Consider the following 27,537-nt stretch of genomic DNA (forward strand, 5'->3'; position numbering starts at 1 on the left):
CCTCCCTCCCTCCCTGCGCTGGCCGCGGCCCCAGAACCGGCGTAAACCATCGACAGTATGTTCGCAGGCTCGGGCTGTGAGCTAGGAAACATGAGCAGGGTGAGATATTCAGAGTCCCGGGCGGTGCAGCGCAGGCCGCTGGATAAAGCGGAGGAGGAGACGGCGGTCCGTGTGGTTTGAGCTCAGGATCTCAGGACAGGAACATGTGAGCAGGGAATGGGCGACTGGAAACAGGATTATTGTTACACACAACAGAGAGGAGACGCAGCAGGGGCCCGGGACAGGTAACTCACCGACACACACTCACTCACACTGGGCTATTGTTTTATTTTAGGAGCGGACCGATATGTGCAGGTTATTAAAAGTTTGGAGCAGGGATGTAAAGTGCTCCACTGCCTGTTTACTGCACTTTGAATGAACAGGACTCAGACTGTGTATCATCCTGCTCTGTGGCTGCTTCACATATACACCCATTTAAATGATATATAATATACATATAGATTAAAAATCCATACATTTCAGTTTATTCCATCTCTGATAACATGGTGCTTTACATATTTGGCACCAAGCTGCTGCTGCTGAGGATGGTAAAGCGCATCAGGATGAGCGACAGACACAGAGGGAGAGAGAGAGGATCTGATTTTTTTTTTTTTTTTTTAATTGAAGAGGAGAAAAACAGAAAGTGACATTTGTGAGTCTGCAGGGTTTGTTTGCTTTGCATTAAAACCGGGAGAGCACCAACCAAAATAAACCGTCCAGGATTTATAGCGACGAAGCGGACCGCAGCGCAGCTCTGGAGGAAGGGCAGAAATATTCACGCTTCACTTTTTACATTTTCTTTTTTCTTTTTCTTCTTTTTCACCCAGAATCAAGTGTTTACGGTCCAAAACCCGAGCTGCAGACTGACTGAACAGTAGTAAACCCTCTGTTCTCACAGGCGTTTATAGAAACCACATTAAATAAAGTTCAAAAGAAGAAAAATCAGATTTGAAGTTGAATGAAAGGTTTTGTCCCAGCTGAAAAGAAAAATACCTGCACCATGAAATAAACACTTATTAAACTTATTGCTCTGTGAGGTCTCGTATAGATAATTTAGTGAAATTCAGCCTCAGATGTAAATGTTTTGCACAGAGTGAGTTCATAATGACACATCAACAGCAGCGCAGTTACGCATGGACCGTTTTAGCTGAGGATGGTCTGCAGCCTCTGTTTGTATGAGCAGGCTAATCACACACACACACACATACACACATATACACAACACACTGAAGCCATCACATTATAATTCACACCAGAAGTGTGTGTTGTTTTTTTTTCTGATATTAGATTCTTGTCCGGACTTGATTTTTCTCTCCACTGCACCTTTTTTGGTAAAATATCCTATTCGCACTTGTTCCACAGGAGCGACGCGGGGACACTGTGACCAAATCCGAGGAGATTTTCTTTTTCTTTTTTTCTTTTTTTACTTTTTCTTTATTTTTTATTATTATAATTATTTAAAAGAAAGAAAGAAGAAAAAAACCTCATCGCAGCATCAGATACCATACTGGAAGGACTACTGTGTGTGTGGCCAAAGATGAACACCATAGTGTTTAACAAGCTGAGCAGCCAGGTCCTGTTCGAGGAGAAGGCGAAGGAGGTGGAGATGAGCAGCAGAAACTACCTAGAAGTCATCGACGGGCAACATCCAGACCTCCTCTCCAGCAACCAGGCCATCAGAGACAACCAGGCCATCAGGCACAGGCGCAGCGGGTATGTGGAGCTCCCTCTCTCCTTCTCCCCCTTTCTATCTCTTTCCCTCTCTCTGTCTCGAGCCGCCGAGTTTAACGCAGCATGTGTGGCTTGTATTAACATGTGGATACTAACTGGAGTCCCGGGGAAGCTCCCCTGGGGGTTTTACTGGTTGTTCTTCTGTGGTTATCTCTCCTCAGCTCTTTACGCGTAATTAAGGCAGATTATGGAATATAAAGCTCTAAATGGGCCGCAACAATCCGTAGATACTGGTTAATGATGTGTTATTGGTGGTGATGGATGATCCTCGTTGGGTTAGTGTTGTTAATTCTGTAGCTGTGCAGCTCAAGTGGCAATTTACGCACCAAAATCATAAATTTACGCGCGGATGAAAGATCCAGATGGAGTGACGTTTACATGTGGAAAACTACTTGCACTTTACACCTCAAGGCTGAAACACACAATTCACTGTTCCAGTTTTTCATGTGGCTTTTTCTTTTTCTTTTTCTTTTTTTAAAATTATTATTTAGTGCAATAAGATCTGATGGATCAGGGAATTAATATTTTTAAACCCAGTCTGGTCTTCACTGAGGTGTTGATGTTAACACCTAATCTTAAAATTAATAAGTAGGTCAACCGTGTTCAGTAGCGTGTCTACTTAGAGGTCTCCATCTGTTTCCAATATAGAAATTCGTCCTTCAACTCTCTGTGTGGTCGAGTCGATCACATTTAGGATCCAGTGCAATGTGGAGGTTTTTTTATTTAGTTTTTCCTGTGACAGGGAGCAGGTGTAAGAAAAGTCCTGTCTGATGCTGAGTGTTTATGCCTCACTGGGGCACAGGAAGGTTCAAGAACATCATGAATTATTGAACTTTTGTGACTGTAAAGTGTCTCTTCTAAGGAAACATCAGGGCTAATGAGGAACATTAGATTATTAAAAAGGTGTGTGGGTGGGTGCACTTGTGTGTGTGTCTGTGAGTGTTTAAGAAATCCAAAGTTCAGAACACGGAGTAAAAAATGTCCTTAAGGATGTTCATACCGATCTAGATTACAAGGAAAATATTTGTAGAACATGGACCTCAGGCAGACTTGAGGTTAGACTAAAATATGTTACATCTGCAGTCAATGGAGCTTTTTGGTGAGATAAAGGGAGAAGCAGCAGCAGCAGCAGCAGCAGCAGCAGCAGCACAGCAGCAGCACCACACTGACATCTACAGGTTCAGAAAACCTGGATGGAGCCACAGGTGAGAGCAGGTCCTGCACCGCTCAGGAGAACAAACGCACCTCAGCTGAGAGATGAAGTTGAATCCTCCTTTAGTTCATCCGTGTTTCTCATTCATGAATTTCATGCTTTTATTATGTGTTGCACCACTGACATCAGAGCTGCAGAGCTGGTTTCTCTTTCTCTCTGACTCTTTTTCTTGGATATTTACACCCGCCGTCTCCACCCGTGATGTTTTTTTATAGCCTCCTCCTCCTCTGGACAATGTGTCACAGCTTTCTCTCCGTCAGGGTCAAAACCAGGAGTAGCTATAATTTAATTTTCTTTGCCAGTCCCTTGTGTTGAAGGCTGCTTTGACCCCGGTTTACATTGTTCTCCCAGTCCAGTCCCATCCCAAACTCCTCCTGGGTGTCAAAAACGTTTCAAATCTCGCACCCCGAGCAAAAAATTGTTTTTGTTTGTTTCATTGCAACGTGTTGGTGGTTTTTGTGGAGGGGGGAACACAATGAAAAATGAACCACGAGCCTCCATTTCTCTCTCCCTTACTCTCTCTCTCTCTCTGCCGTCTGCCCTCGGCCTCTCTCTCTGCTTTAATCTGACGTGTCCCGGTCTAATTGCAGTGCTTTGGGTGTGAAAATTGCACGGTGTGTTGAATGTTCGCTCCATGTGTCATGACTTGCTAATTCAGACAACACGCCGGTCGCCTCTCACAGCTGTGCAACAGTGTTGGTTCACTTCAATAAACAACATGATCCTGGAGCTGCTGGGTTTTCTTTTTTGTATAAAACCAGATTTGAACTCAGTTTAGAGAAAGAAAAAGTAGAAACTGGATTGAATTCTTGTGATATATTATCTTATATCCTGCATGTGTATTTATTTTATATCTCTTCTTCTATAAATCGCCTCCAATCTGTGTATTTACGTCTTTATAATCTACATCCTGCACTAAAAGCTTCCTGTGGTGTTTTTTTTTTGTTTTTTTTTAACCATCTGGCTGAACATGACTCTACCTGCTTCTCCACAGGGGTCGTCCCAGCGGCGGCAAAGTGCGACACAAGCGTCAGGCTCTGCAGGACATGGCGCGGCCCCTCAAACAGTGGCTCTACAAGCACCGAGACAACCCCTACCCCACCAAGACAGAGAAAATCCTGCTGGCCCTCGGCTCACAGATGACCCTGGTCCAGGTGAGTTCACTTCACACCGCCGCCGGCTTATGATAATACTTTTTTTTTTTTTAAAGGAGAAGAAGGAGAAAAGAAGGAGCGATGGTGAATATGTGAAAAGCAGGGAGGGGCTTTATTGAGTGTTCATGATGGGTGAGGGGAAAAGTCAGATTTGATTTCTGTGGTTTTGTGTCTCTGTAATCAGCTCTGAAAAGCTGGATTTTAACTTGCATTTGCAATTAGGAGAAAGTGTTTTTACATCTTGAACTGTTTATTTTACAACACTCATGCAGTGGTGAACTGTTAATTCTACTTTTCTTCCAAATGCTGCAGTTGGCAGTTACATCCCCCCTCCTCCTCCTCCTCCTCCTTCGTCTCCTTTCCTTTTTTTTTTGTTTTATTCTATTTCACAGCAACATGAAACTTGAAGTCATAAATTAAATTTGCAGTCCTGTCTCTCCCTGTGACTGTGACTCTTTGAGTTATGACTCCTTAAAAAGTAATTACCACCTGTCAGCTCTTGTCATATTTCATCTGCAACACAAAAGTTATTCTCTTTTCCTATTTGAACAAAGTGTAGAAGAGAAACACAAGTCCTCCTATTTCTTCTTCCTCTTCCTCCTCTTCTTGGAAATCACCTGTGATGTTCCACTGGACCCCCTTGTTTTTTTAAATTTTATTCTTAATTCATTTTTGGCTTCATAATTATGTGAAAACTTGACATGAATAGAGGCAGGGCAGGAGAAAACACATGTCTACACAGCAGGGCTGGTTGGTTTCTTATATTATTTTACTGGTTTACTCAAATCATTCAGAATTTCACGAGGAAATAAAATAATAAATGAGTGAACCACTGATCGACAGCAGCTGTAGTTGCACTAAACCCGGTGTTTAAGTTCTCTTGCACCCTCTGCTGATAACACCGGAGCAGAGTGGACGGCTCGACCAAGTGACCACTTCGAGGAAAACCCTGCGGTGAATGCGAGTGTGTTTCGTGTCTGGCGCGTTCAGCTGTGTGTATGTACAGTATCATCTGGCTGACAAGGTCACTGATACGGCCTCAGAAAGTCTGCGGCAGCTTTTTTTTTTTTTTTTTTTTTTCTCGGGCCGCCGGCCACGACGCTTAATCTGGTTCTCATTTCGGGGGCCTGATGGAGCTGTTTGTTTTGGTGAGCGCGAGCAAGAGTGCAGAGGAATGCTTTGTGTTGGACAGTGGGATGCCGAGCTGCGAACACACACACATGCACACACACACACACACACACACACATAGGAACAAGCACACATTCAAATAGCAGCAGCAGCAGCAGCAGTGTCAAAGGTCAGTGGAAGATTTCTTGAAATTGAGTGAGAGCGATGACGAGCAGGTAAATTGTTTTCATCACATTTTCCAACGTGAAAAATCTTCTTGGGGAATCTGCAGGGTTTTTTTTAGTTTTTTTTTTAAACTCATCCATTGATTTTCTGCTTAAAAGTTTGTCTTGCTGAGGAGATCAGATGATAAACCAAAGAGCTGAGCAACAGAAAAGGACAAAAATGTTCAAAATATTCTGGTGTTACTTCCTCATGCAGCTTTTTCCACTATTTTTTTAGATTTGTAAATGTGATATTTCTTGGTTTTTCACTTTGCTGCAGCAATAGGTGGCACTCTTTTCTTTCCCCTCCGTCCTGTTTAAGGGGAGGGTTAAAGAAACTACCCAGTTCTTCCACTGTTTGGTCCAAACAAACCACTGATGCTGCCGCTGCTGCCAGAAATGTAGCACGCATCACGTCCTGTGCAGTTTTCCCCTGCAAACACCCACCTGGCACCAGGTGTTCGAAGCAACTAAATCTGTCATGTTTTAGCAAAGCGTCTCCGTTTTTCCGTGTAAATATTGTGGACTGTTTCTTTAATGAGTCGCTGCCATCTCTCCATCGCCACTGAAATCCCTCGCCGTGCCTGCATGCCGTCTCCTCTACGGTACACACAGTGCAGACAGGCCACGGGTGAAGGAGCTGGTTTGGCTTCTTCCTCCTCCTCCTCCTCTCTGTTGGTGTCACTGGAGCAGACGTGCCATCCTCCACCTCCTCCTTCTCCTCCTCCTCTTTCTTCTTCCTCCCTCCTCTCTGTTTCCTCTCACCCCATTGACAGCCATCTTTCCTCCAGTCCTCATTAGCGAGCCGTCCCATGCGTCGCCTCGTCTCACCTCGCCTCGCCTCCCCTCCGGCCAAAGCCACATGTACGAGATGCCGCCTTCCCCTGGAGTGCCACAGCGCTGGGCTCAAGACAAAGGGATGTGGGATGGTCTTAGTTAACGAGAAACACGATACTGAAAGAGAGGATCAGAAAAATAAGTACTCTAGCATAAGGCCCCGGTCCCAGCCCCTCCATAAGCCGCTTGAAATCTATTGAGCATGAAAAGTTATTCTAGTATAACATCTAATGGTCTCCCTTCCCAGTGAAAGGAGGAGCGCCAGCTCAAGTGTCTTTTTTATTGCATCTTGAAGACAGTGTTGGAAAAAATGTATTATTCAAGGGCGTCTGTGCGAGTCCAGAATAAGCACGGGGGGGACGTACATCTCGGTCGGAACATTAGTTAATGAAACGTTGCGTTCGCTGGCCGTCCGGCATGTGGAGGGTGTTAAATGTGTCTGTGTGGGGTTGATACAGAAAAGATGCATGCCGGCGTGTCTCTCCGGAGCGTCTGGGATGTTTCTTAAAGCTCGGTTTCAGTCGGAGCAGCTCTGCAACCTGACTCTGTTTCTGTCTCCTGCCTCGGCCCTCGCTGGCTTTTCTGAATGAGAGTGACGGCGGGCGGAGAGCAGACGTTTTCATAAAGGATAGTCTTTGTTTTGCTATGGATGTGGAGATGTTTGGATTCAAAACAATAACATATGTTTCTATTTGCTGTGCGCTCCCACTTCCTTCTATTCCTCTCTCTCTCTTTCTGTCTTTCTCTCTCTCTCTCAGGTCTCCAACTGGTTTGCGAATGCCAGGAGGCGACTGAAGAACACAGTGAGGCAGCCGGACCTGAGCTGGGCGCTCCGGATCAAACTCTACAACAAATACGTTCAGGGCAACGCAGAGAGACTCAGTGTGAGCAGCGACGACAGCTGCTCAGAAGGTACGACCGATACGCACCAACACCAACTCACCAACACCTCATCACGTCCGTCTGCTCTGCTTCGTACTGTGGAGGATTTAAAATTAGAGTCGGAGCTCAAAGAAAGTCTCAGACATTTAGTTGTTTAATTAACTCACTCACACCCACTGTTTGGACGGTGACGTCAGTGACGGTCCACTAGTCAAACAGGAATCAGTGTTTCCAAAGGGCAACGTAAACAAAGGAACTGTCTGATCACAACATCAGGAGGTTATAGAGTTGCATTGTGGGAATTTTAGGTTAGAGACGAGTCTGACCTCTCACTTTTTCATCGGTGTCCTGTCTCTTTAAAGTCCCCCAACTTCATAAGAGTGAGATACTGAATTGTGACATTACGTAACTCTCTCTCTTTCTCTTTCTCTTTCTCTCTCTCAGACACAAGCTGTCTGTGTCTCTCTCTTTCTCTCTTTCTCTTTATCGTCTGAAATTCCTGTTGTTCTCATTGCGAAGCTTTTTATGTTTTTATTGGTGACACACAAATAACCTCCGGCTCCCTGCTGCTGCTGCTGTCCTCGCTGCAGTTCACCAAGGACACCATCACTTACTGTAGACCTGCAGACTGTCACCTGCCTCATACGTGTCCAGCCACTTTGTAATGTTAAATAAATAAACACTGCTGCTCTGTATTGGCCAATTGCATGGTATAAATCACAGTTAGGGTTTAAACTATTTGACATGAGACAAACCTGAGTCACATCAGGCTGAAAGGTGCAGGATTATCCAGTATGCAGCAGGATTACCAGGCCGATTCAAGTTCGTTTTTGTTTTACAGCTCAATAGAAGTTAATGCAGCAGAAGAACAAACAGTGTAGAGTTAGTTGTCTGGATTTTGTCTGTGACCCTTGCCCTCCATCGTTGTAATGGTAACCGAGCACGTCTGGAGTTCCTCTGGATAAAAGCAAAAAAAAAAAAAAGCTGCAGCAATATCCTTGAATCTATATGTCGAATTTTTTGAAAGTCATTCAATTTGTTTGATTGGCGAGATTTAACATAGGTGCAGCACGGTGCGTTAAAGCACCGGAGGGGGAAACTTTTCCATTTGTGCGGCTGCTCCATGCATCAAGCCTGATGGATGATCTTTTCAGAGATATCACGTCTTAATGTCTCCATTACTTCCATTATAAACCGGTCCCATACTCTCCACCAGTAAAGGGAAAGTCCTGACATCATCCTCCTGCAGCATTATGGGCCGTCCTGGTCCTGCAGCAGCACCTAAAGCGGGCTGATGCTATGCAGAGTCATGTTCTGGGTCTACACAGTATATAATTGGCGAGTGTGCGACCCAGCCGGGAGACACGGAGGCAGGCGGGCCGCGGCACGCTGTCATTAAGACACCCCGCTGAGCCAACCTCTCTCCTCCAGCCTACAATCTGAAATGAGTAGCTCTATGTCAGCCTGTGTATTTACTGCAAACACACGCTGATTTCCAATGGAGGGGGATGATGGCCTCCTCCTCCTCCTCCTTCTTCCACTTCTTCTTTTTCTCACTGACGGCGCAGAAAACATGGTCAGGAAACATAAAAACAAAACAAAATAAATAAAACACACATAGTCACGCAGTGCGAGGATGAACAGAGAGGAGGAACGCTGCGGTGTCGCTGATCTCTAATTAAATTTTTGAGGAGGAGAAGCCGAGCGTGCGGCCGACACAGGAATGTGCGCATGGTGTTTGCATTGTGTCCGCCACAGGCCACTGTACCACCGGAGGCTCTGTATATCTCCCTGACTCTTCCCCCTGTCACATAATGGTTATGAAGCTGTCCGCAGCCTGCTCCCGCGCCTGACCCACGCGCTGAAAGGCCCTCCATTATGTTTTTATGCCTGTGCTTTTGTTCCTATTTATGGGGCCAGACCTGACCCAGCTAACCCGGTGTGCTGTCCTGAAATGGTCCAGCTTGTTTGCAAAAAGTCCAAGAGAGAATGTGTTGTTTTCTGTAAAAAAAAAAAGAAAAAAGGGCGTTCTTGTGTTGAAGTGTGAAGAGCTGCACAGTTTGATGTAAAATGACTCTGTCAGGGGATTATAATGACAATCTGATCGTGTGGTTTCAGAGGAGATGCTGAGGGTTTGTTCATTTCTGACTCAGACAGCACAGGAGGAGGAGGAGGAGGAGGAGGAGGAGGAGGAGGAGGAGGAGGGCAAGTTCTTTACCTCCATGTGTTTCTGATATGTGGGAGCTATAATTTTAATTTGGCCCAGACTGAATCAAATGTCCAACCTGCCCAAATTACAAAATTACAGTCTTGGCAGGGACAGTATCTGCAGCGAACTTCTCCCTGATTTCCCTCCTCGCCAGAGGATATCTGGTTTTTCAGTCCGGTGTTTTATCTTTCTCCCCCCTCCACCCCCACCTCCCCCCTTCCACCTCTTTCATCAGGTAGGGACCCGTGCTTTATTTCAATCTCCTCAGCTGCAGAGCACCCTGGAAATTATTTATTTCTGCAGGGGGAATAGAGCTGGGGCAACGAGCTTAAGATGGAGCGGAAATCGACTGCCATCCGTTACGGTTTGGTAATGTGTCTTTAAGGGCTTGGCCCCGGCTCGCGGCTCTTGAGGCGATGCCAACACGAGGGCAGGAGTGCCAGGTGGAAATCTCCCCTGCCCTGGTATTTAGATCGAAGATTAGCTACGAGTCACCTCGCGCTGACTCAGAGCGGGGACGGAGGAGAAAGCAGCGCAGAGAAGAGAAGTGGACGGTCGTTAAAAGCTAGAGACGAACATTAACGCTGACTGGAAGGAGTATTTTTTTACATTTGAATGGAAATAACATCCAGGAACAACGTTTATTGAATTATATAGATGATAATAACCGTACATGTCGTTATCAGGTTATCGCTCAGTGAGCAACAGTTTGTACTTGTGCATTAAGTATATCAGTTATCAAGAAGCACCCACATGCACAGATGTGACACACCAGGTGCAGAATGTTTTTGTAGCACTCAAATCAAAAGTTTAAAAAGTGAAACAACTCATAAAATATGCATATTTAAAAAACACAGAAGTGTTGAAGGTTAAAAACAGGATAACATGATCTTGGCTCTGGAAGATTAGTTTAGTTTAATTTATTTATTTAACAAGGACAATGTACATTAATAACATCAGCTCTTTTCTCTTTTTAAGGAAAAGAGAAAGGAAAAAGCCCAACGTAAATGTACCGGAGTTGGCAAATAGCTCATTTTCACCCACTGTCCTCTGGCAGTTTACATACTGTAGAAAAGATTTCATTACAATTAGACAAGACACACGTAAACAAGACAGACATAGAATAAGACACAATATGGACAGATGAAGTAAAACAGACACAGCACAAGCACAGGGAACAAAAACAGGCAACAAAACAAAAACCTGACATACAAAACAGAGCACAGAGACAAAGAGGTAGAATGAAGTGCTATAGTGGCAATGCTTTACACTGTAAAGTACGTTAAGTGCAGTAAATCAGTTAAAATTAGAAGTGAGTGCAATTTTGACTGCTTTTCAGCCAGCTTTTAAAACACTAAACCTCTGAATCTTTGTGACGTTTGTACTGGCAGATGGTGACAACCCTCAGAGGACACAGAGCGGCCCCGAGGACCTCACCAAGCCCATGTACCAGAGCGTCATCAAGAAGGAGGGCTCGTCCATGGTGGGCATGTCCATGGTGGGCATGGGCATGGGCATGGGCATGGGGATGAGCATGGGCATGGGCATGGGCATGGGCGCGGGGCTGCGCTCGGCCGCCGAAGCCGCCTCGTTGGCCGAGGACTACGTGTCTCCGCCCAAGTACAAGAGCAGCCTGCTGCACCGCTACCTGAACGACTCGCTGCGCCACGTCATGGTGGCCAACGCCGTCATGGACGCTCGCAAGAGGAACCACTCCGGCTCCTTCAGCTCCAACGAGTACGACGACGAGCTGCTGTCGCCGTCCTCCTCCGAGGCCGAGGCGAACTTTGTTTATCGGGCTGGTAAGGAGCCACATTTCTTGCATTCTTTCCCCTCGCACACACGACATCCTTCACTTTTGTTCTTTTTTCGTCCCCCTCCATCTGCACATTTTGTTTTAATTCCTGCAGCTGGTGGTGTTATTTCCAACTGTCTGCCGCTCTGCCTGTCTCCCTCCCTCCCTCCCTCCCTCCCTCTGCCATACTACACTGTTTTCTCCCACCTCCCCACCACTCTCTCTTAATATGGGGTTTGTGTTGCTAAATGTGGTTCCTCCGACTCCTGAAATGGAGATGCAGTTACGAGGGCCCCGGCCTTAAATCTATTAGATTTAAGCGAGACTGTAAGCGTGTCTTATAAACCCACACACACACACTCCTGTATTGTCACTTCACACACTCGCGTAAACACTCGGGCCCCTCCAGCTGAGCAGAGGAGGAATTCCCCCTCAGCCAGCTCCTCTGACCGGGCCGGGGCCAGACACAACAAGGCCATGTGGAACATGCTCACTTTCATGCTACTGTTTGGCAGCTCTTTGATCTGCCATGAGGTCCTGCTGCGCGAGCCGGACCGTGTTTGTGTGTCAGCAGACATCAGAGTGTGCGTCAAACAGAGAAGCTTGCGTTCCTTTTTCAAGTTCAAGCTTCAAGTCTTTCACGTACAAAAACCACTGAGCGTCGCCTGGTTCGCTGTCGCCTCCACGTCAGTGCAGAGTTGAAGGTGTAACGTCCTCGTTGTCCTCCAAAAAAAAAAAAAAACAACAACTCATGATTAAACTGTTTCTCTGCCTGTTTTCACATTGGTGAGCACAATATGTTCCACTCTGGGAACATATTGAGTTTTTGGCACAAATGGGCAGAAACGAAAGTCTCTGAAAGGAAATAATCCTTTAAAAAATGTCGCCCAACAGACTTTGGTGCTCTCACGTGTTTTTATTTAGGGCGTCTTTACTGGAAGGGGCTTCATCTCTGACAAGATTTAACACTGGAAAGTGAATAAAAAACAAACTAAACATAATAAAATGTATTAAATGTGGCTTTTAAGTTGCAAAAATGATTCTGCAGTTACTGCAAAACACCAGAATCAGCTTATTATTCATTATTGATTTATTATAAACACACGTTTTATTAACTTGACATCAGTTCCAACTTTATATTTGTATTTTAAGTCATATACTGTAGAAACATGCAGTTAGTATAGTACAGAGTTCCCAGGATGCATTAGAAACCTGTTGCACCGACTCTGCAGTGTGAGTTCAGTGTGAATCACAGTTTGCTATAACAGTGTCTCGCTTCACAACTCGTCTGAGCTGTGAACAATCAGCGTCGGCTCGGTCTTCTTCAGCTGAGAACACTGGCCCTTTGTTCACTTCATAGGCGATAGTGATGTTTTCACTTTTCTGCCGAGCGTGGACGGCGTCCCCGGAGGGGCCGGATCTGAAGGTGAAGGTGACGGAGTGATGGAGGAAGAGGAAAGGAGGAGGAGGGAGGAGGAGGGGAGGGCTGGCTTTGTGTGGGGGAGGAGCAGCTTTTATTGTTTCATTCAGAGCTCTTCGTATGGACAAATGTGTTTCATATTATCTCGAGCGTGATGGAGGGTGGAGTGTGTGTCTGTTCGTCTGCATGTGTGTGTGTGTGTGTGCTGGGTTTGTATAAAATGCATCAGCGACCGCGACGTTACAGTCGTCCTGATCAAAACACTCGAAACCCTGTGACCTGAACGAACGTCAGGTTTTTTCACAGCGAAGCACCTGCTGGGTCTCACAGATGGAGAAGGAAAGAAAGAGATGGATGGACCAAGAGAGACTTATAACTCCCCCTCTACCAGATTTTAATAAGAGAAATCCCAGAAAAAAGATTAATTCACCTGGCCGGCGTGCTGTTTTTAATAGAGAGTAACTATTTTATCTCTATGGTTAATATAATTTCTTGGCACCGGCGTCTCCCTCTCGGATTTCTCGGGGCTCTGGCACCTTTACAGAAGTGTTACTCTGTTACATGCAAGAGAAGCTTTCTGAGTCCACACATGGAAACTTCTCTGAAGCCGTGTTGACTCATGGGATCGAACACCTGCTGGGGCCCTGCGCTCCGATCGCCCGCTCGAAAAAGAAACGCAACAAAGAAAAGTCGAGAAAATGAAATTTTAATTCCACACCTGATCTCGCCGCCGACGCCGAAGCCGCCCGACGCAGACGTGGGGAGCAGAATGAAAGAGGGAGACGGAGAGAGGGATGGCTTTAAGCTTCGGGTTTGCATCATTTCCTCGGCTGCACAGTCCAGATACTTTCGTAGTGAACACATTCCTCTGCACAAATAGTTTTATTGTGTTTTTATAATATGAGAAAAATGTTTCCCAGAGTAGTAGATTTCACATAAATCTGTACTTATATCAGGTACACAGAGAAAAACAGACAGAATAAATCAGACTTAAGCTCTCTGAACGTTCCCCCTAGTTTTTCCCTGACAGTGACAAACGTCTGACATTTTCAGGCAGAAAGGAGGAAAAGAATTTGAACTCGACAGAAAGAGCACAAACGATGTCTCTTGGCTCGTTCCTTTTGCCGAATTCCTGCCCGTGAAGCAACAGTCGTGATTGGTCAAAGCAGCCAGTGGCGTGCCTGGCAACCATGATGCGATTGGCCAAAAGTCCATTAATGGGCCAGTTGGCCGTTGTGCAGCGCGGCCTGAGCCCACAGTGTTATCTGTGACTACAGAGGGCAGTCAGACGTGGCAGGAGATGGAGAGTGTAGATTTACCCCAGTGGAAAACTAAACTTCTGCCGGCTTGAAAGGACACACACACACACACACACACACACACACATACACACTCATGTACCATTCACAGGCTTCATACAAGCACACACACACATCCAGTACAAACAGCCACATGCACACACACCTACAGGCCAAAGCCTGTGGGGAATTTCATTGAACACAAGGAGCAGGAGAATTCCATCACACATGCCAGGGGTTTCATGCCAAATTACCCTTTAATGGGATATTAAATGGCAGGAATCTGGCTGAATGTTTTTCTTCTTGCTCAGTACCAGATTTCGCCCCGTCTGATATCATATAGATCATTATACGCCAAATAACTCCCAACGTTTCTGCGGACGGAGACTAAGAGATCTCGGTCAGACGTTTTACGCGAGCTTGACAGGGCTACGTTTTCTCAGGTTCTCTCCTTTATGGACTCTGGTTACAGCTGAGCACAGTAGCCTGATGGTGAATGCAGCGCTCCTGCCAAAGTCTCTTATTGATGTGGAAAAGTACAGATAGCTGAAAGCAAGTCAGCTGCCACCAGCGAGTTTCCAATCATTTGATTTTTATAATGCACCTCCTTCAAAAAAAAAAAGGAAAAAAAAAAAAGCGCATCTATTAAATTAAGACAGCAGAGTTGGATCTGCAGCCATCTTGGCTAAATGCTAACACTTGGATGTTAGCATGCTAAAGCTGAAGATTTTCAACTGTTGCATTGCATTATGATGTTAGAGGCTCATTAAAGTTATTAGATTGAATAAATTAACTCGTTCATTCATGGAAATCCACCCGGACCTCGTTCAAACATCTGAGTCAAAGCCTCAAATCTCACTTTAATTGTGGCGTTTGATGTAAAAATAAGCTGAGAACACTTGGATAAAACTCGCTGACAGTTCATCAAACATTTATTGTTATATTTTAAATCTACTTCTAGCTCGTGACTAAAAATAATTTCAGAAGCCAACTTTATTGTTTTTCCGTGCAGACTCCATTGTTTCCGAGCCGCACGTTAACTCCCACTGCAGTTTTAACAAGAGCAGCCGGGCTAGCGGCTCTGTTTCAGTAACATCCTGCAGTATAAACATGGCTAGTGGTGCTCACACATTTAATAAGAAATGCAAAGGCCAGTTGAGGCCGATGGGAAGATCATTAGTTTTGCAGGTATTTGGGTTTAAACCCAACGCGCTGAACAAAGTGAAGGGATCACCAACGTCATTACCGTTCATCCTGCAGAGAGCATAAGAGTGTCTGGCGAGGCTGCGCTCACGATTTATGTGCTCAACCCTGACGAAACCAAACGGTCTAATTATTTACTTTTTTGTCTGCTGCTATTAGTGTTTATGGCGTTTTTCATCAACACATAAGGAAGCCAGGGTCTTTTTTGGACATACAGCGCAGCAGTAAAGCAGCTTATGTCTGAGTCAGGTGCAGTGTAACACATAGTTTCTCAGAAATGTGTTCAATGAAAACAGCAGCGTCTGACAGCAGCAGCTGAGATCCTAAGGGCCTTTCAAATTAGGTTGCAGCGGGCGCCAGACAGTTATTGAATCCTGGAGAGTTTAGTGGCACTTAAGGAGCCGTGGAGTCGTCCAGGTGAATGGAAGAAAAGTTGTCTTAATGTGGAAAAGAAGAAGAATGTTTGGATTTCTCTTCTGGAGGTATAAAGATAGAAAGACGTGAGGGTTGTTCATGATAAAATAGAGATTTCTATCTTGGCTGTTTTTATATTTTGACTAACAAGATATAGTGGATTTGCTTTAACGCTATTGCCTCTTTTGTTTCCTCCTCAACTGCGATGATTTATGGAGCGGCGCTGGTGCAGCATCGTGGCTGATTTAAGGCTCTGATGTCACGTTTGCTGACTGATGACACGTGGGGTAATTTACCGTAGATAATGCTCAACACGGGGGCCGCTCTGCGACCATGAACCGCTCCAAGGCGCTGAAGGCTGAGGCTATGAGGACTCCACTTCTCTGGAATCCAGAGATGTGGATTAACTGGCTGCAATCTGGTCTTTCCACCGATTCATAGGAAAGGAGAGAGGGAAGACAGAGGAGAGGAGGATGTTGGGGATGTTGTTCCAAGTCGGCGGCTTCTGCCAAGACTCACTGGATTCAGGTTGAGCTTCAGGAATCAGTGTGGAGGGGATGCAGAGAGGAGGAGGAGGAGGAGGAGGAGGAGAGGGGAGGCACTTGCTCCATCCAGGTCTAGAGTTGAGTTTCTCCAGCAGTGGCCTGTTGGGAGAAGAAAGACAACATGGTGGCAGTGACTAAGAGACACAGAGAGTGTGGTTGGAAGAAATGAGTGTGTGCATAAGTGTGCGTAACTTCTTGAATTTCTTCTCATAAAGATAGGAAGGCCTGCCAGCTCGAGGGCAGCTGGTCTGGCCTCACGCTAAGTGGCTGTTTTCAGACGTCGGACTTGGACTCGGGGATCGAGTGGGACAAACAATTAAACCACCGTGAAGGCAAAGTTCACCCAAATTACAAAAAAATATAGCTTTTTTTGCACTTACTCATGGTGTCGTCTGGCCGTGGAGATCGTTTTCTTTTCTTCTGCCTCCTTGCCAGAGCGATGGAGATGATGAGGATTTTATTTCTGCTCCTCAGAGTATTGAAAAATTTCCTTTGAAAAGCTTCAACAGCAGAGAGAGAGAAGAGAGAGAGAGGGAGAGAAATAGTCGTCTCTCCAAATTCACTGTCCTAATCCAGAGACATCACTACCAGCTGCAGACCAGTGGCTCCCAAACTTTCCAGACCTTTATTTTGAAAACTGACAAAACCAACTGTTATGTAAAAAATGTGATATTTATAAAATAGCAGCAATAATGCAACATGAACTGACATTATATTGGCTCCTTCGCAGTGACTATGGAAAAAAAAAGACGTCATCAGGCTTTTACTGTGCAATCCACAGATAAATATTGAAGTTATAATAAGCAGTGATTAAGAATCGAGTTTGTTTTTGTATCTTAGTTCAAACAACAACAGGGTCCCACATTTAGCTCTTAATAAGGTTTTTAATAACAATTTCAAAACCAGTTCTTTTATTTTCATAAATGTATAAATGTCGTTTACATCAATATTGCCTCTTTAATGTGGTGAAACGTCATTAAAAATGCATTGAAATGAATAAAAAAAAAGGACAATTACAGTCTAATATTTCACTGCTGAAGGGCACAAATGAAACTGCAGTCACTTCCCTTGTGTTTCGATTTATGTTCACAGGAGAGAGTTGAAAAGTTGAGGTGAAGTGATGCACAGATGTTGACTGAGGATTATATTATTCTTCATGTATAAAGAGAAGATGGTCTGTTGAGGTTTTAGTACAAACATCGTTCAAAACAAATTATCTCAGTGATCTGCACGTGCACACAGCTCATGCACATGCAACGTTACCTGCAGCTACAGAAACTGACAGGTTTAATTGTTTCCCTCTTTGTTTCTGGACGGATGGTTATAAACAAAGGGACCGTTTCTGTGCAGCTTGGAGCATTTGAGAGATTTTTTTAAAAAGTTATTCTTGCAGTAATGTTTCAGTGTCGGATAACGGCGGCGACACAGATGATACGACACATAGAGGCTCTGTGCAGTCTCCGAGTGATGGAGCTGGGAAGTGTCCTCCAAGGGTGTGGCCGCTCGCTTGCTCGCTCGCAACGGTGGGAACGAGCGGGAGTTGGCAGAGGTGGAGTATAATCCTGGCATCGAGCTGTGGTGCAGCTTCATGCAGATGGAAAGGTGGATAAAAAAGACACAGAGAGAGAAAGAGAGAGGGTGAAAAAGAAGCAGAAAAAACCCTGATGGTGAACCTCTGTCAGTGGAAGATGAGATATTGGCTTCCGACCACTAAACAGAGGCTGGGTGTGAGGCGAGCGGAGAAGCAGCAGCAGCAGGAGGATGATGATGATGATGATGATGATGATGATGGAGATGATGATGATGGAGCATCATCCTGCGGAGAAGTGTCAACGCACAAACATGGACGCAGACACTTGTTTATACACAGCTCCCTAACATAGAAGTGCAGAATAATGACTGAGCCCTCTCAACCTGATCGTTTTTAAATCATCAGCATGCCAAAAGCTTTTTAGGATGCACACACACACACACACACATACACACACACACACACACACACACACACACAATCGGGTCATCAGATTCAGAAAGCACAGCTGCCTGCCTAGTCGGGGGAAACCGAGCCGCGCTGCCCTGGTCTGTATAAAACACAAATTGTTTCCATTTTTAAAAAGACAGAGCCGTGTCTAGAACAATGGGCCTCCATTGTGTTCCCACGGGACGGAGAGAAAGGGAGAGAAAGGGAGAGAGAGAGGGAGCGATGGGTGAGGTTTAATGAGAGAGCAGAGGTGTGACCCAGCGAGGACACACATGGAACACACACACACTCAGAAAATCCCCCAGGAGTGTGAGAGGGCAATTCAACAACCCACCACTGAGAAGAATTGCAACATAATGATGCAGTGCAGCGCAGCGCAAACATATCATTTGGCCTCCAGCTCCCGAAAAAAAGGATATTTTTGGGCACATGAAAACACTTAAAAATCCAAATAATGTTTACTCGTGGTTTTTTTTGCCTCTTTTTTCCTTTTTTTTTCTCGTGCACCGCTACTAACAACAGCCATTCACTCCCCCCCTCCCCTCTCCCCTGTGGAAGATGCTGCTGCTGCTGTGATGAGATGAGATGAGAGGAGATGAGATGGGTGTGGCCTGTTATGTCTAACCCTGGTACCTGTTGTGATAACGGGCTCATCTGTTCATCATCAGCGAGCGACGTGTCCCCGCTGTCATGAAGTCAGCGTTTGAAGTTATGAGCCGTCTGATCCTCAGATGTTATCGCCCCGTCTCCTTCTCAATCTTCATTTTCATGCGATCATCTGTTGTCACGCCAGATCCTCAACCCCTGATCTCCGCTCATCACGAGCCTCGGTTGTCTCTTCCTCCTTATTTTTTATGTCTTTTTGTGTTCTTGTTGTTTTTGCATGACACACACACACACATATATGTATATATAGAGAAGACACACTTGCCATGACAACGTATTTACTTCCCTGTCGAGACGCTCATCTCATTTTGGCTGATTTACTGGGGCCCTGATTACACTCTGTTTACTGGCACTCGTAAACACAATGACAACCTGGCAGCGTTTAAACATCTGAAACACTGTTATTATTTCTCCATCTAGCAAGACGACACAAGGCAATCCTCATCGCTGGCTCTTGGTTATCTGCCCCGACCGCAGCCACACCAGTGTGTCATCTGCCGGGCAGACACGGAAAAAAAAAAAAAAAGTCACACAGAAAAAGAAAAGCAGCAGCAGCGGATGGGAAGAGTCATTTCTCTGGGCAGAGGCTCAGTATCTGTCTGGCCGTGTCGCTGCTGTGCATGTGTTCTCTTTAGCAGCATAAGAGCTAATTATTCAGTGTTGTTTTTTTTTAAAGTGATGAAAGCGTTGTCAAGGCAAACGGAGAAGGCATTAAATTCACGCCGTGTATGATGTCTTTGGCGAAGTGAGTGGAATTGACAGTTTGGTTCTTTGGAGTCTCAGACTCAGACTTTTCACCACCCGTAGAGACACAGAAGGAGAGAGAAAGAGGGAGAGAGAGGGAGAGAGGAATGGATGGGAGAGGAGGGGAGGGGTAATATAGACGCAGCCGTTGGCAGAGGAGGAGGCAGCAGGGTGCCAAGGCATCTCTAACTTCATTTACAGACCCTTCCTGACATTATAAAAAGCACAGATCATTTAGGAAGTGTATTAACGATAGGTCTGGGGAGCCTTTTGTCGCACCTCGCGCTCATTGCTGTGGCTTGGGTCGGTGTCAGAGCGAAGATAGCATCAGTAGACGTCAGTGTGAATGGCCTGAAGCGTTGGTCATTTCCTGTTTTGTACAGAAACCAAAAAGGTTTTGGCTCCGAGACGCCGTCACATGTCTGAACAGTCACTGACCCCGAGTTGTCACAACGCAGGCGGCTGCAGGGCGCTGCTGGAGGTGCAGTTAGTATTTGGCTGCAGGATCGTGCACCTCAGCGTTATGACTCACCTGTGTTGACAGTTAAAGTCCTGACTCATCCCCTCGGCGGCTGCGTCAGAAAACAACGAGGCGGCGGAACGACTCTGATCCGCTCTCATCTCGACCTGAGCTGCGGTTGCACAGGTCAGCGGCGAGCAGATTGTCGAGGCTGCAACACCACTCTGGTTCTCATCAGGTGCTTAAAGGGAAATCAGCTTAGATCATTTCCTCGGTTTTAGTCTGTGTGTGTGTGTGTGTGTGTGTGTGTGTGTGTGTGTGTGTGTGTGTGTGTGTGTGTGTGTCCAACTCAGACTTTTTCTCCAGTGCTAGGATAATCGTCTCATTCCCGTCAAACTAAACTCTGTCTGATCTTTTGCCCAGCAGCAACTTTTAGAGACATTTTGATTAACTAAACATAAAACTAATGACTCTATCAATTCTTATCTAATAGATAAATAAGCCAATCAATACTTTTGAGATTTCTTAGAACTGTTTTTTGTGTTTTTTATTACCACATAATTCTCTCAAAAACTCTCAGACTGGTGTTTGTCAATGAATTTGGTCTTTTTAGCTGTTTATTGCCTTTTCCACCCTCAGACCAAGTGGATTTCTTCAACGGCATCATACATAACAACTACAGCTTCAATTAACAAAGTTTTGTTGATCTGAGCTGAGCTGAAAATGTGTTTTTCTTACATATTATTTACACATGTACCAGTGAGTACAGATCCAATGGTGACGTAACATCTCTGAACTTTATAGTAACTGAACTATCAATGACTGGACTCACTGGATCTGATCTATCAGGTATTAGTAACTGTTTTATTATTAATTAAGTGACAAATTATAAACCTTTAAGTATGAAACATCGGTCACATGACAGGAAGACACAAGATGCTCTCAGGATTTTCACACCAACATTCGTAAAGGAATGATTTGACATTTCGGGAAATATTCTCATTGCCTTTCTTAGTTTGTAAAGAGTAAAGATGAGATTGAAAACATGAATCAATCAATCAATCAATCAATCTTATCTTAGCTTAGCATAGCAAATTCAACAATCTGCTAAACGAACCTCTAAAGCTTGAACGTGTGAAAAGTTTCACGACACAACTCCATGAAAACTTCACCCAGAGGTTGTAGAGGTGTTGCTCGGAGACAGAGCCAGGCTAGCTGTTTCCCTCTGCTTCCAGTCTTTATGCTAAGCTAAGCTAATAAACTCGTTTCATACTGTATCTAATGCACAAACACAACCATGAACTTTACTTTAAAAAGAAATAAAAAAGAAGAAGTTCAGACGGTTCCTCTTCCCAGCCGTCCCTCCTCCTCCTACCTGCGCCGCCGTCTGACCAACACTTTCCTCTGTTTCCCTTTATGGTCGTGGGAACGTCGTTAAGCTGCTGACGACTAATTCATGACCTCAGAACTGACACTTACTCTCCGACTCTGTGGATTCGACCACCATCTAAAAGCCTGAAATGTAAAACTTGTATAAAACGTGTGTGTGTGTGTGTGTGTTTCTGTGTATGTATGTGTGTGTGTGTGTTTATTTGTCTGCCTAATTCAGCCCAGCCCTCGGTTTGTGCAACAGAGCCTGCCTTGTTTATTGTTGCATGTTGCTAACAACAGCACCAGATGGTAATGATGATAGTCAACCGCTCTCCTCCGCAGTCGTCTTAACAGGTGTAACCTCATTCCCTCTGTAATTTGTCAGCCCCTGCTTGTTTTCCCTCATTTTCACCAAGTTTTGTTAAAGCTTGTCAGGGTGTTTTTTTTTTTTTTGCCCTCTCTTTGCTCTCCCTCCATTACCCCGCGGTGATGCTAAGTGAGCTAGTATTTTTGGACCTCCAGCACGACGCCAGAAACCATCAGACTTCTTAGCTTTCCCCTTTGGCGGTCCGTGAAACCCCACTGTCGGCGAAGCCCAAAGGCAACAGCGGAGTGGACTGAGTGTTCGGTAGCAAAAAGTAGAGACGTAAAAAAAAAAAAAAAAAAATAGCAAAGAAAAAAAAAACCGGGGGGAAAAAAGACAGAGAAAATAATAAAAGCTCCTCAGTGATTTATTGGTGATTTATTGAGTCTTTGGCACCACTCTTGTTTTAAAAAATCTGAGTTTTAGATGTTTTAGGCACAGGGCTTTGGAAATAAGAGTTTTTGTATGCAGTGGTGCATTCCCAAAATCCTGGGGTCCGGGGTCCCCATGGGCACCGCCTGGTGGAGGTGGAGTGAGGACGGCTCGGGTCAAGTCTGCATCCAAAAACACTGTTTTGTCTGCGCTGAATGCAACATCTGGACAGTGGCGAGCGCGCACACACACACACACACACACACACACACACACACCGACACTGGAAACACTTAAAGCTGTGGATGGACAGACACACAAATCGAGACACTCTCTTTCTTTCTTCCGCCTGTTGTTGGTCTTTGATGTCGCCGCGTTCGACCTCTTTGCTGCTGTCACCAAACAGATCTACACACTGGGCACCGCAGCCGTAAACACTGAGCTAATACGTCTTGAGGGAACATAAACAACAGATGAAAACAGTGTAATTGTCCCGTAATTACACAGCACTGCTGTGAGTATGGAGAACGCTGCACATTTTTTAATCAGGACCAAATCCGTCGTCGTCGTGCAGCGCTGGCAACAATCAGAGGAGAGAGCGGACGGAGACGAGGAGGACGATGCCTTCAGTGTGTCTCTACAGTATATACCTGACAGACATAAGCACATGAAAAGAGACGGATAACATCAGGAGGGGCTTTGAAAAGTCAGCACTCTGAACATAACACAGTCACTTTTTATTAAAAACACAGAGGGGAAATATTGCATTTGTTTTGGCTGCGCTGCTTGGGAATGGTCAGTGTCGAGTACCTGGATCAGAGCGCATTAGAGGGAATCACAGCGGCGAGAGGTGAAGGAGTGGAGGGATATCAATGAAGGAGAAAAGGCCCCGCTGATAAAGCAAGATAAAGGCGGATTGAGGGAGGGAGGGAGGGAGGGAGAGATAGCGGCGGCCCGGTGGAGTTGTGACAGGGGGAGAATGCGAGGATTTAGCTGGAACGCTTTGACGCACTAAAACCTAAAATCTCAGTCTGTGGTTTTGTACTTGTGGGTTATCGTGTCCTCATCTCCCTCACACACGTGCGCGCACATTCCTCTCTCCCTTTCCCTCTTTCTCTCTCCTCCTGTCGAGGAACGATCAGCCGAGAGGAAAACTGAGGGGAGTGAAGTCTATCTCTCTCCGAGGAATACACCTATTACAGAACAAACGGGGAAAACTACAGGAAATTTCATAATCAGGCCCACATTAGCCCCGGGGCCTTCACAGTCCCGGTACCGTCGGAGAGGGAGAGAGAGAGAGAGAGAGAGAGGGTCACGCTACATGGGAACATTTTTTAGAAAACAAGGGAGGAACAGAGGAAGGCATTGGGAATAATTAGGCACTTATGGCAGCTTGCAAAAAAAAAAAAATCCTGGACACTGAATCCAGATCTTTGGAAAGCCGACAGAGGGATTTTGGCGAGGTTAGAGGTGACAAAGCAGAACGGTAAAACTCTTGTGTTCGTTTTTTTTTTTTTTTTTTTTTTCTCCCAGACGCCAGAGGAGTTTGGAGCTCTTGGCTTCTTCCGTCTCTGCGGCCCGTCTGTGTGACAACGCGAGCTCGGTGTCCTCGCGCAACCTCCTCGTGTCCCTCAAAACGACCATGGGAATGAAGCTACGGCGCAAAATGAAGATTTCTCGTTAGCTCAGGAACGCGCTGGTGTAGACGCTGTCGAGTAAAGGACGAACTCTTCGCTACCTTTGCGCTAAATGGACATTTTAACCCTCCTGTCGTCCTTATGGGTCAATCTGTTCCCTTCCTCCATCCTTCCTTTCTCCCTTCCTTATTTCCACAATCCTTATTCCCTTCCTTCCTTCCTTCGTCCTTACTTCTTTCCTCTTTTGATCCAATTGAGCTGATCTGTTCCCTCCCTCCCTCCATCTTTCTTTCCTTCCCTTTCCCCTTCCTTCTTTCCACAATCCTTATCCCCTTCCTTCATTCCTTCCTTCCTTCCCTTTGTCCTTACTTTCTTCCTCTTCTGATCCAATTCACCTGATCTATTCCCTCCCTTCTTTCCCTTCTTCCTTCCTTCTTCTTCCTTCCTTGAATGAATCTGTTCCCTCCCTCCCCTGTTTTTCTTTCCTTCCTTTTTCCCTTCCTTCTTTCCACAATCCTTTTTCCCTCACTTCCTTCTTTCCTTCCTTCCTTCTTTCCCTTTGTCCTTACTTCTTCCTTCCTTTTTGACCCAATTAACCCAATCTGTTCCATCCCAACTTTCCCTTTGTCCTTCCTTCCATCCTTCCTTGATTCCTTCCTTGACCCAGGAAGATGAAAGTCGGCGAGTCGGCTCTACCTCGTCAGGACGGACCGTCTGCAAAGATCCCGGGCTCTTAACTCTTAGTGTGTTTGCGTAACTTTTAAGAAAGCGTCTGTAAATCCCGACAGCTCTCTGGTCTGGTCTCTTTTAACGCCTCATGAGAAACGCCGAGGTCTATTGTGTCATTGTGTTTGAACGGCGGGCAGAGCGGACAGGTTCAGCACAAACACACAAACACCCAAACGAACGAGCGAGCGAGCGCATGGTCTTTCTCTGAAGTAAACACCCTCGGCTGCCCCGAAGTAAAAGTTTGGTTTCATTGTTTAATGACTTTGCTATTCCCTGCTAATGTTTCACATATGAGATAAAGATTGCTCCCATTTGAAGAGAGAGAGAGAGAGAGGGAGAAGGAGAAGGAGAAGGAGAAGGAGAGAAAAAAAAGCGAGCAGCCATCCATCTTTCTCTCACTGACTCACTTTGCTGCCTTTTCATTCCCACTCAAGTCTTTTATACGCTCAGTCATTTTCAATCTGATTTCCTCAGACAACTCAATTACGTTGGCCGGGGCCCATTTGTTTTTGAACAAAATATTAGAGAATGGAGTTTATGAGTCATAAGAAACATCTTTCAACTTGATCCTATTAGTCACCTTGTTTCTGACGGCTTCTTGCAAAACGTCCTCTTTTGTCCAGCATCTGAGCAAAGAGAGAAAACAGAGCAACACATGTTTGCAGAGAGGACGTGGAGTACACACACATACACACGTACACATATACACACACACACACCTCGAGATTTCAATAAATCCTCATTGACCCTGAAGAACTCTGTGAAATTAACCTTTTTTTTTCTTCTTTTTCTTGTGTTTTCAGAAACCACAGACCATGGATCAAGTAAATGTGACAGGTGAGTGGACGTTCAGATCAAACTCTTTCTTTTTTTGTTGTTGCCTTCGTTACAACTTGACCTCTAATGACCTCGTCCTCCTTCTCTCCCTCCCTCCCTCCTCCATGCTGTGTTTTCTTCTTCCCTCTGCATGTTTTGCCGATCAACAGCGGCGGCAGCGGCCTCGTAGCAGCTGCGCAGAAGGAGAAGGTGAAGGGCAAAGACGAGACGTACTGGAAGGAGATCAACGCCGCCATGGCCTTGACCAACTTGGCGCAGGGGAAGGACGGCGTCTCGGGGACCACCACCAGCTGCATCATCCAGAAGTCGTCCCATATAGCAGAGATCAAGACTGTTAAAGTGCCGCTGATGCAGAAATATTAACCCCTGACGTCACCGAACACCTCCACAACCTCCCGTCTCTCTATGCAAACCAGCAAACATTCCTGTTTCAGCAAGCTCGCCGGACTCCTTTTGGTTGTTATTGGTGTCTTTGAGGAAAAAAAAAAGAAAAAGAAAAGTGCAACAGAGGCCTTGACCATCCGTTTCTCTGCTGGGTTAAAGTGCAACAGACAGACAATAATAGTTCCACTGCAGTATTTCCTTAAAAAAACAAGACACTTTTGTAATGTTAACTTATTTTTGGACGAGTTTGATTTTTTTTTTTTTTTTTTTATGCTACGAAATGTGTATTTTTGCCAAAGTGCCTTTTTTTGTTATTTAGACAAAAACAAAGACAAAAAAAATGCAGAGTTACACAAACTGAGATACTGAGTTGTTGCCTCTTTGGAATTTGTGAAGGAAGATTTTTTTTTTTTTACAAAGTTTAGAGTCACACAGTCGTGATTCGTGATTTGTTTTTGTGAATGGAAACGCACCATAACAGCCCTGTGCCTTAAGAACTGAATGAGCTCACCATCTGAGGCACTGATGAACTCAAATAACACACACACACTTAAGAGAAAGAGAAGGAGAGAGAGAAAGACACACACATACACACACACCCTGCAGAAAATGCCCAGCATTAATTCTCTGTTCTTGTTTTGACTGGAGTCTTCATTTTGACTGTAAACCGAACACTGTTTTGTCTCGGTCGGCCTCTTGTTTCTGGCAGCCCAACGCGAAACTGTTGGATACGGAGATAAGTTGCACTAACGTGAGCAAGCAAGTGAGCGAGCGAGCGGCAGATCGATAAGCGAAGCCAACGTTTTCTTTCCTCCACATCTCATCATCATCATCATCATCATCATCATCATCACAGCCTTGGATTTCACTTCTACCAGCGGCGGCGGCGAAGGAGAAGGATTCCTTTCTTATCGCGGCTCTTTAAGTTTGCTGAAACGTGCACAAATAACCCAGCTGGACCCAGAATGAAGTCACATGCTCCCACGCAGCAGCAGCAGCAGCAGCGGCGGCGACGACGCTCCTACGTAGATCCACCAGGGTTCACTACACTATTTGTTCTAATGGAAGAATGCCATGACCTAAAAGGGATATTTTTGCTTTGCAGTATCAGTGTTTTTTTGTTTTTTTTTCCTTGTGTGTGTGTGTGTGTGTTGCCTTTTTCACTTTTTTTTTTTGTTCTGACAAAAAAAAAGAAAAGAAAAGAAAAGAAAGAAAGAAAGCAAGCCAGCAGCACCAGCTCCCCCAGCCTTTTGATCCTCAGCCCTCTCAGCTGTTTAGCATTACATTCAAATTACAGTTTACAAGAAGCCAGAGGAGAGGATAGACTTAAAAGTTTCACTTCCTCCCCCTCTGCTTTTTTTTTTTTGTGTGTGTGTGTGTTGTTTGTCTTCAAAAATACACTTCAGTATTATCTCTTTGTCGCCCGAGCAAGTGTTCATTCAAAGTATTTGTTATTGTGAGTGTGTATATGTGTGGTCGACGGTTTTTTTTTGTTTTCGCTCAGAACTTTGTAACTTTTGGTTTTACGTAACCATACCGCATTAAGAGCTTCTTTTGTCATCCAATGGAAAGAATATTTTTTTTTTTTTTTTTATGTACGGTGCATATGGTATAAACGTTTGCGGCGAGGGATGCCAAGTTCACAAACTGGTGGACTTATGGGGGAAACCGAAGTTGGCTCTCTGTGCCGACTTTTTAATTTTATGTATATCTTCAAGGTACTGTGTTTATGTGTGTCAAAATGTACACTCCTTCATGAATTGTGCAGTTTTTTTTTGTGTTTTTTTTTTTGTGTTTGTTTTTTCAGACAACCCAGACTGTGCTTATTGGTCAAGGACTTTTCGGGGAGAGTGAAGCTGCACAAAGTGACTTTTTGACCTTTTTATGTGTCTTGAATGTGCAAACTGTTATAAGAAGA

The 27,537-nt window shown here is 45.1% G+C and overlaps 1 protein-coding gene across 2 annotated transcripts; it reads left to right on the forward strand.

The window, feature by feature from the left end:
- mkxa (mohawk homeobox a) lies at positions 1–27,537 on the forward strand. 2 transcript variants are annotated; one of them, XM_085763420.1, is made up of 7 exons: positions 1–284; positions 1,402–1,752; positions 3,978–4,137; positions 7,067–7,220; positions 10,791–11,201; positions 25,202–25,235; positions 25,385–27,537. In XM_085763420.1, exons 2-7 carry the CDS (start codon positions 1,577–1,579, stop codon positions 25,596–25,598), a joined length of 1,149 nt encoding a protein of 382 aa, XP_085619546.1. In that variant the 5' UTR covers positions 1–284; positions 1,402–1,576; the 3' UTR covers positions 25,599–27,537. The 2 variants fall into 2 exon arrangements, with proteins under 2 accessions (XP_085619546.1, XP_085619547.1); XM_085763421.1 differs by having other exon boundaries at positions 1,405–1,752.

Source organism: Trachurus japonicus, chromosome 20 (assembly GCF_045865225.1).
Source record: "Trachurus japonicus isolate A0001 chromosome 20, Traja_1.0".
NCBI lineage: Eukaryota > Metazoa > Chordata > Actinopteri > Carangiformes > Carangidae > Trachurus > Trachurus japonicus.

What these genes read in the sequence shown, in the direction of transcription:
- mkxa (XM_085763420.1), top strand. Translation starts at nt 1,577, where the DNA reads ATGAACACCATAGTGTTTAACAAGCTGAGCAGCCAGGTCCTGTTCGAG. An exon ending in CGACGACAGCTGCTCAGAAG is followed by an intron (nt 7,221 to 10,790) that starts GTACGACCGATA and finishes TTGTACTGGCAG; the next exon opens with ATGGTGACAACCCTCAGAGG. An exon ending in GAACTTTGTTTATCGGGCTG is followed by an intron (nt 11,202 to 25,201) that starts GTAAGGAGCCAC and finishes TTGTGTTTTCAG; the next exon opens with AAACCACAGACCATGGATCA.